The sequence below is a fragment of the Dendrobates tinctorius genome, unplaced genomic scaffold (genome assembly GCF_039654945.1).
Source record: "Dendrobates tinctorius isolate UK_male_01 unplaced genomic scaffold, ASM3965494v1 ptg000145l, whole genome shotgun sequence".
NCBI lineage: Eukaryota > Metazoa > Chordata > Amphibia > Anura > Dendrobatidae > Dendrobates > Dendrobates tinctorius.
Window position 1 is genome coordinate 8,955,182 of NW_027361812.1, and position 9,703 is coordinate 8,964,884.

The window sequence follows — 9,703 nt, forward strand, 5'->3', positions numbered from 1 at the left end:
ATTCTTGCAAAGCTTGGTGGAGTGGCAGCTATGGTGTAGAGCTGCACTCAGTTTGCTGGACTCTGTTACTGGAAAGCTGCACTCAGGTGCTGGACTCGGTTGCTGGACAATTGCACTCAGGTGCTGGACTCTGTAGCTGGACAGCTGCACTCAGGTGCTGGAATCTGTTGGGCCAAGGTGGCACTCTGGTGCTGGACACTGTTGCTGTGGAGCTGCACCCAGGTGTGGGACACAGTGGGAGGAAGATGCACTCAGGTGTTGGACTCTGTTGCCAGGAGCAAGTGCATCAGAGCAAAGCTAAGTGTTTCCCTGTTTGTCACTTTTCGTCATGTTGGTGTTAGTACAGCGGTGGGGCCAGTGCCTGCACCACCCAGCTCCCTAGTAAGGAATAGGTGTAGGGTGTGTTAGGGTGACAGGTATCCTGATCGGTGACAGTTGTGGAGCCTGTATAGGGAACGTTAGGAGTGTTAGGGACACTGACTCAGGGGAGTGCAGGACGTCTCCACGATCCCCGTTCCCTATCGCAGGGCCCACCATTGTAAATGTTTCCCTATCCCCTTTGTCTTGTATTAGTTACCGGCCTGCGGGCCGCGTCACACTGGACAATTACACGTGCTGTGTCCTGTTGTATTAGTTACCGGCCTGCTGGCCGTGTCACACAGGACGGGGCACTTGACAGTCCTGCTTTCTAATACATTGTAACATTCACATTTTAGTGGGTGAAGTTGATGCTGAAGTTCAGTTTGAAATGGGCATTGTACAGGTAGTAATTACCTGCAACGGCCTTGATTCAGTAGGTAGCCACATCAACCTTCAGCAAAACCAGTTTATTTTTTCAAAATACTGTGTCTAAAATTGCATCTAGAGAAAACCACATCATAATATTATCTCATAGTAAATACCATATAGATGACTGCAAAAAGTAAATGTGGTTTGAAATAACCACAGTGGCCCAAAAAAAACTACTCAGTTTCTACAAACACAATATTAGGGTAGCGGATTGCACTAAATATAAAATATAAGAAAGTGCGATCGCAACCCGGGGTCCACCATGCAGAGATGGTAAACTGCTGCTCGGTAAGGGCGGAGTACTAACTGAACACCGGCGGGTTAACCACTGACCCGGTGTGTACAGGAGCGAACTCTGTTACTTCACAGAGATGCTGGAACATAAACATCGAAGCCTGACACAGTGCCTGGCAAGGAGAGCACTAGTGTAGAGACACAGGACTCTCACCCAAGGACACAGGGTTAGAGGCCCTCTAGCCCCACTAGCGTTCAGCACCGCAACTGCGATACCTAGACAAGGTGACTAGGGATAACCACTCCAACAGCATGCAGCGCCACCCTGGCGGACGCCACAAACCAGCCTAAGCTAGAGCTGGAAAGTGCACTATCAGCGCTCAGTGCCGCACTGACGGATGCTGCCGTATAAGCGGTACAGTGATGCCTTACGCAGATTGGCACACACTGGCACTAACATATGAGAGGAACTGGGAGCACCGTGGCGCTAGGCAGTGCCATTACTCGGCGCTGACTCTAACCCTATAAACAAGCACAACCAGAGGGAGAGAGTCTTAATGAGTCAGTCAGCGGTTCACAAGCATCCTTCATCACACACACAACTAGCCATCTGAGTCTATATTATAGCGTGGCCGAGCGGCCATGCGAGTCTTTTATAGTGGCGACCTTCAGGGACCTTCCCCGTGGTCCAATTGGAACAGGCATGGGACCTGAGCATGTGACCCCTGAATTCCAATGGGAGGTTGAGCCACGGGCATGCTCAGTGGAGCGAAAAAGGGACTTAGTCCCATGAGTTGCTCGCCGCTGGCTAGTGCAGGTTGCTATAGCTGAACCAGGGGTGGCAGCAGCAACCAACCCAACAGCAATAGCTTGAGCAAGACGTTGGCAATGAAGTCTTTGCTGAGCAGGCTCCTCTGCGGCCGGGACTGAATTGGAGTCCGCAAAAGGCAAAGCCCGGGATTCTTCCTGTGCAGAGGGAGAAACCCGACGCCTAACACACCATAATGGAAAATCTAAATGAGAAAATGTTGGGTTGGTGGAGACTTCTCATCAGGACAATAATTTCCACTTACCCTACTGGAGAATATATACATTATGTGCAATAGATGCTGAGTATAGTTCCCCATACACATTAGATATTCCGCGGCCGAACCATCGATTGTCTGACAGCTATCTCTCCCGACTCTCCTATAAAGCAAAATTGCTTAGTTTTCCAAAGCACTCCTGTGTGAAAGAACTGCTACTCCTATAGCTTCTCATTGAGTCTAAGAATCAGCCATTGAAATTCAACAGGCGCAGTCCTTCTCTCCTACAACATCATGTGTCGTGGGAGAACTGGAAGTCCCCCATACATATGAGAAAGTGAGCCGATCCTGCCAAAATCGGTATGTAAGGTCCCCTTTTATCTAATGTATATTGGGGCCTTATAAGTGATTCCCCCATTAGAGAGCCTAGCCTCCTATGTATTGCATGAAGCACTACTTATTTTAATGCTTGCTTTTCTCTGCTATCTCCTTTTGGGGAAGAGAGCGGCTGATTGTCAATGTCCCTCAATTTTACTAACCCAATCTATAAAATATATTTTATAATTGACAGGAAATGAATGGTTTTCATCAACTTTCACCCTTGATAAAAATCTGTAATTACCAGGGGCTTTCGAAGCCAGACCTGTGCCGATTAGCTGATCACTGAGCGTGCTCAATTTTCAAAATGGGTTGTCATGCTGAGACAACCAAGTTAATGAAATATTCCCAATGAATCATTTTGATATCATGTATCATGGATGCAGAGAATTCAGATTTTGTATATTTAATTCTTTGTAAAAAAAAATCCCACAATGCAACTATCAATTAGACAATGGATTCATTAATAAAGATTTACACATGGAAGAATTGACTTTATTTGTGGTTCATTTCACATTGGCTGTAAACATTACAATCACTATCCAGTGTACAGTTTATTTCTTATTAGACATTTAGGTTTTCATGTCTAGAAAAGTTTCCATTTTCACTTGTACCTTTAGATGGTAATGCCTTGTGTCTTCCATTTAATTTTCTGTTATGTCAAAGTTATAGCTTGTGTTACAATGATGTTATGAGTATGCAGGATAAGCTAACCCGATAATACAGAGTGAGGTCTAATCTTTAGATGTATTATCAGGACTTATATAAAAAGTGTAGCTAGGGAGGCTGGCAGTGCCTGGGCCTTGGATACTGGGTGCAGAACAGCAGGTGCCAACAAAGCTTTTGGCCTTGCCCATGATAGACACAAGTCAAGGGCTACTAAATGGGTGAAGAAAAGCCTAGCTACACAGCTGCTTTAGATTTAAGCATAACTTTTATTTCAACACGAAATCAGGACTGATAAAGGAGAATCATTTCAGTATTATATTTAGGTTTTTTTCAAGCAGTGGTTTTACATTGGAGTAGCCTTACAGATTTAGCTTCTGAAGCTTGACTGGCTGGATACAAATCTCATGCTGCTGCTGCCACCACCACCACCACCAGAAGAAATGCCAAAGCCTGAGCTGCTGCTGAATCCACTTCCTCCATAAAAGCCTCCGGCAGCACTTCCTGCTCCACCACCAAAGCCAAAGCTTCCACCAGCTCCAGCTCCAGCTCCTCCACCACCACCACCAGCTGCCAGACTTGTCTTTCCACTGACGACAGCTGTAAAAAAGAATGGTATATCTTGTTTATCCATCTTTTTGTAAACTGACAACTTAATTCTTAAAATGGAAAACGTGCAGTTCTACACAATCACTAGGAGGTAAGATTATTTGATAATCCATGTGATAAAACTGAAAGTGATGGAAATTCAGAGGGCATAATTTTTATTAATAATCAAGTGACAGACTGTGTACTGGAAAAGCCAATATCACTTCATACATCCGAATATATGTATGTTATGTGCTCTTTTATATGACTTCTCAAAGACATTCAGCAAAGTTGAAATGGATGACACAACTTTTCTTAATTTAAACCTTGACACATTCCTATGTGTCCTCCGAGTCATTTTGCTAATTAAGGCATGCTTCTTCAAGCCACCATCTATCACCAGAACCTATTTGGACTGAATTTCCAAACTTTCATTTATGTTACTTTCTTTGAACCATGAAATTGGTTTAGGTAATGACTAATTGCTTAGCATTTTTCAATATTTCATACCATATTCTAGATTTATTATATTTTGTGATGTATTTAAATACATGAAAATAACTAAAAACGATTGTAATTTAATAAGCTATACTTACAGATGCTGACATTGCTGTCTGTGGACAACCTACAAGTATAAGAAAAATATTTAAAAGGTGCTACTCGAAAACAAATTAATTTTCATACACTGCCCTTAAAGTAGATTTCCAGGCCATTCTCCTCAAGTTGCATTAATGCATGTTACTTCTCTTGCTATAATCACTACAAAAAATTAAAATCACTTTTTTTTATTTCTCAGGTTTTTAAATCGCAAACACTCTGTGCAAAAAAAAGCTGTCGTTTAAAACATGAATCACAGAATGGGGATTTTAGAAAAGTTCAGACTTACATTAAACAATGGAGTTAAGCTATAGGCAATGGTTATAGCTTTTCTCCAAATTTGGTGTAGCAAAAGAAGCAGACAAAAAAAACTAAGGCTGGAGCATCGGATGCGATATGCTAATGACACTCTGCTCCTGCTCTGCTGCGAGCGGGAGCCTAGTATCATGCTAATGTGCTCCGATTCTCTCGCACAGAGAGGATCAGAGCACAGCTGTGGAGGAAACGGGGAAAGTAATTTCTCCATCTCCTCTGTTGCCGCCATCGGCGTATATCGCACCGCACTCGGATGAAATCCAAGTGTTGTGCGTTGTGTCACTCTCACCCATAGACTTACATGGGTGCGAGTGAGACGAGTATCGCCAAGGCTCGATGCCAATCACAGAATGATTCGGCATGAAAAAATAATTGCAGATGTGAGCTGGCCCACGGAGTAACACTGGGCTGAGTGCTATGCGATGTTTTAACACATGGCACTTGGCCGAATTGTACGGTAGTATGACCTCGGCCTAAAGGTCAAAATCACCCAAACCACAATCTATTAAATAATACATTATATTATGTTATTTTAGTCTTTAATTTTGTATTTAGACTTGATAACGTCTTATTCGAGCATGCTCGGTTGTTATCCAAGCATCTGGGAGTGCTCGAATATTATGTTCTAGTCCTCGCGGCTGCATGATTTGCAGCTGTTAGACAGCCTCAACTCTTGTGGGGATCCCCTAATAAATAGGCAATTTCCACATGCGTTGAGGCTGTCTAACAACCAAAAATCATGCAGCTACAGGAACTTGAACATAATATTACATTAGTACATTCACTAATCACATATATATATATATATTTACTGTCTGAGTAAACAATGTTTCCTGAACCATGCCATGGGTGACTACCATTCAGAGGCTAAGAATAAGCAGTTGGACTCTTAAGTTTTTAACTACATTATAATGTCATTGCTGTAAGTTATACCTAATCTCCTCTCCTTCCAGAAGTTTCCTATAGGTGGCAATTTCAACATCCAAGGCCAGTTTGACATTCATCAGTTCCTGGTATTCACGGAGCTGACGGGCCATCTCTTGTTTAGCGTTTTGTAGGGCAGCCTCCAATTCTGCCAGTTTTGCATGGGCATCTTTCAGAACAGCATCACCACGGTCTTCTGCTTCTGCAATAGCTGTCTGAAGTTTAGCATTCTTTAAAAAAGAAAAATAAGAAAAAGTGTGTTTGGTGCGGATATTTTTATTATCTTGCTCTTTTAAGAAATTGTATCCCTTGCAAATGAAAGTATTATTTTTATATGTCCACATGATTTAGTGCTAGTACAGTATGTGCTGAGCATAATCTATACCCACAAAAAAACAAACCTATACATGGACAAATCTATTCAATCTATCATATGTACAACTTTACCTGTTTCTTCACATTTTCAATTTCAGCTCGAAGCCTCTGAAGTTTGCGGTTTAGTTCAGAAATCTCATTCTTGCTGGTTTTCAAAGCATCACCTTGTTGGCCAGCAGAGGCTTGCAATTCTTTAACCTGTTGTAAAAAAATAGAGCATTACATGTTATTTTCCAAAGACCAAGACTGAAGACATAATCAGATGAACATGGTATTGGCCTTACTGTATTCCAAAATATGCCATTACCTTGCCTTGGTACACAGACTCAGCTTCTGCTCTGCTCTTTTTGGCAATATCTTCATACTGAGCCTTCACCTCAGCAATGATGCTGTCCAAATCCAATGCTCTGTTATTGTCCATAGAAAGGATGACTGAGGTGTCTGAAATTTGAGCTTGCAGTTGTGCCATTTCCTGAAGGTTTCATGGAAAATGTTGGTGAACCATTAGGGACATACTCAAGAATATCAAAATCTCATAAATCCTAAAACATAAAAGCAAGTCAAAAGATAATAAAGTACAACTTACTTGTTCATATAGGGACCTAAGGAAGTTGATTTCATCAGTCAGGGCATCAACTTTGGCTTCTAATTCAACCTTATTCATGTAGGCAGCATCTACATCCTACAAAACATAACCAAAAAAACATTACTTAGTTAACTAAGAAGGGTGTGGACTGATTTAAAATCAGTTGCCCCATTCTGAAAATATATTATTCAAATCTTGAAGCTAAAATGAGGGGCCTTGCTTAAAAAACATCCACCCTACAAATGCCAGAAAAAGACAAGTTAAAAGCCACCACAAGCAAACATGAGAATCTAAAGGTACTAAGAAGGCTTAAACTATACACCCAGTCTTGAACATTATAATTTCAAGTGCTTGAGATCAAAAGTTTCAGATCAAAACAGTGGGCAATTTGAAAACCACATTAAAAATTAAGTTGAAAATAAAAATTATGTTTATTTTTTAAAAATATGATTTTGATATCTCATTCTGAAAATTTGCTGCATAAAGTATTTAGGTTTGTTTTTGAAAATGGACATTTTACATATAACTTTCTTATAGTTTCCATTAAAATACAAGTTTAGTATAAAATGGGTTTGCATGGATTAAAAAACATTGTTCTTAAAAAAAAAAAGGTACGTTAGTGTACATGAGCTGTGTGCAATATTACGACGTAGCCTCCTTCAGGCGCTGCAACACTAAGCCCATAGTGGTGCCCTTTGTGGAATAAAAAGCAAATGTTTTTTCTAATTTTGGACTTTTATGTATGCATTTAAAACCATAGACAACCAAAAGATATGATTAATAACTAAGAGTAAAACTCATTCAATTGTCCAAGAACCGCCCTAGAAAACATTAGAAATCTCAATGTGAATTGCACTCATCTTGCATTTTCACTCCCTGTTAGATTTTCTATTGATATCTAAAATTTTAAATATCTAATATGGCATACTAAAATAGTTGATAAGTTTTGCCATTCTTTGTATGCTCAACTCACTTTTTTGATCACAACAAACTCATTTTCTGCAGAAGTTCTCTTGTTAATTTCATCTTCATATCTGCAAATTAAAAAAATAGATGAAATCATTTGGTGATAGAAGATCAAGTGGATTATTCATCCGATATTTTTGTATTCATTTTTCTTTACTAATAAAAGACAATACAGTGTGTTGGAGTTGGCCACATATCGGTGCCACACCCTGTTTTCTTCAGAGCATAGTACAGCAGAAATTAATAAGTGGTCACAGATTTCAGTGCTACACCCTATCCTTTTTCCTGCTCAGTACAATAGAAATTGATGGGCTGCAACAAGATTGCCACGCCCTATTCAGACCTCAACATGTTTCAAACTAGAGATGATAGAATTTGTTCGTTTTTTTGTCTCGAATCTGATTTTGACATATTCGAGCCATATTTGAACACTATTCATGTTGAAACTCTGTTTAATGATCGGTTCCAAACATATTCGGCAATTTCAACTCCCATTGACTCTAGTGACGTTCGGCTGTGTTCAACAAACATTGCAAAAACAATATTCGATGCTGATCATATTCAGAATCGAATCTGAACAAATTCGCTCATCTCTATTCAAAACCAAAGCATAGACAGCACTATAAGATTTATACTTTCACTTAAACAATGTATTTAGTCTCATAAAGAGAAAATAATGCACAAATGTTTCATTTTTCTTTATTATTTGGTATACTTACTTGTTTTTGAAATCATCCACCAAATCTTGCATATTTCTAAGTTCTCCATCCAGCCTAAATTTATCATTTTGGAGAGCATCCAGTTGTCGTTTTAAGCTGTTAATGTATGCTTCAAAAATAAGTTCAGCGTTTCCCTTTCGGGGTCCTGCTCCCTTTATTTGTCCTCCTTGCTCTTGCAGAAGGGTCCATTTTGTTTCAAGTACCTTGTTTTGTTGCTCAAGGAAACGTACCTAATGTCAAAATATAGACAACGTCATTATATTTTACCTATATACAAGTATATGACCTGGACTGTTTACATCAACATGGTAGCACAAAGATCAATAAAGGAAAGATCTATAGAAAATGGGCAAATTTCATCATTACTTTGGAGGTTTCAAGAATGGCAGCAATTTGAGCAATGAAAGAGGTGAAACAAACATGATATTCAGTAGATTAGCATTCACATCTAAAGGCCAGAAGCCTGAATATCAAACAGTCTGGCTACAAATTTCCAATCTAGCACACAAGCATGAGTTCACATCAGAACATTACCTTGTCAATGAATGAAGCAAATTTGTTGTTCAGTGTTTTGATTTGTTCCCTTTCTTGAACTCTGACTTGTTGTATGTTTGGGTCAATCTCCAAGTTCAGTGGGGCAAGAAGACTTTGGTTGATTGTAACTTCCTGAATGCCAGCTTGGGCTCCTCCTGGAAACCCAGCGCCTCCACCAAAGGAACCAAATCCTCCAGCGCCACCTCCAAAGCCACCACCAGCTCCAAAGCCACCACCGGCTCCAAAGCCACCACCAGCTCCATATCCACCACCGAAACCTCCAGCTCCCGCTCCAAATGCTTGGCCACCGGCAGTGCTTATAGAAATGGTCTTTCTTCCACCTATGTTGTATAGGCTTCTGCTACCAAAGCCTCCTGCACCGCCAGCTCCACCAGCACCACCAGCTCCACCAGCAGCTCCAAAACCTCCACTGCCTCTCGACACAGAGAATGAGCTAAAGCCCTTCTTTTGGACTCCACCACCAAATTGCTTGAATTGACTCATGGTGGCTTGTAAGGAGATGAAAAGATCAATGAGAAGAAATGAGAAGAGTGGATGAGACTGGACACCACTGTGTTCAAGATTTGGAAATTCCTTGTATATATACCCTGTGTCCAGTGTACATCACTGCAAAGAGATCAATTTACAAGTTACATTTGCTTGACATGCCTTTTCTTGAAAATACTATTTCAGGAATGACATTGCTCCCAGGCTCTAATTCTGCAGAAGGAGCAGGTGAAAACTTATCATGAGTAGCCTGACTACAGCTTTTTTTGATCAATTGAAAAATGAAATGATTAATACTCTTGCACTTAATAATTATGTGCAGGGATGGTTGAATAATTTGACCAGGTTTGAAATCTGCAGCAAATCAGAATTATTGTGGAAAACCAATGGAAAAAAAGTTTTTATTTTTTTACATATGTTCATTTTTTTTAATGTGCAAAAAAAGTACAACTCACTTGAAGTGTTTAATATCCGGCATTGATAAGCCGGACGATCTGACA

At 40.3% G+C, this 9,703-nt stretch overlaps 1 protein-coding gene across 1 annotated transcript; it reads right to left on the reverse strand.

Moving 5' to 3' along the window:
• Nucleotides 1-2,998: 2,998 nt before the first annotated feature.
• LOC141049526 (keratin, type II cytoskeletal 5-like) lies at nucleotides 2,999-9,245 on the reverse strand. Its single transcript, XM_073546070.1, has 9 exons — nucleotides 8,697-9,245; nucleotides 8,163-8,392; nucleotides 7,451-7,511; nucleotides 6,478-6,573; nucleotides 6,199-6,363; nucleotides 5,964-6,089; nucleotides 5,526-5,746; nucleotides 4,277-4,305; nucleotides 2,999-3,692 (listed from the first exon to the last, which is right to left on the reverse strand). The coding sequence occupies exons 1-9, from the start codon at nucleotides 9,198-9,200 to the stop codon at nucleotides 3,463-3,465; spliced, it is 1,662 nt and encodes a 553-aa protein (XP_073402171.1). The 5' UTR covers nucleotides 9,201-9,245; the 3' UTR covers nucleotides 2,999-3,462.
• Between the last annotated feature and the right edge of the window lie 458 nt (nucleotides 9,246-9,703).

Coding starts and splice junctions, on each gene's coding strand:
- LOC141049526 (XM_073546070.1), bottom strand. CDS start 9,200: ATGAGTCAATTCAAGCAATTTGGTGGTGGAGTCCAAAAGAAGGGCTTT. Junction 6,574..7,450: donor AGTTTGTTGTGATCAAAAAA/GTGAGTTGAGCA, acceptor TATGTTTTGTAG/GATGTAGATGCTGCCTACAT. Junction 6,090..6,198: donor AGTCTGTGTACCAAGGCAAG/GTAATGGCATAT, acceptor TTTTTACAACAG/GTTAAAGAATTGCAAGCCTC.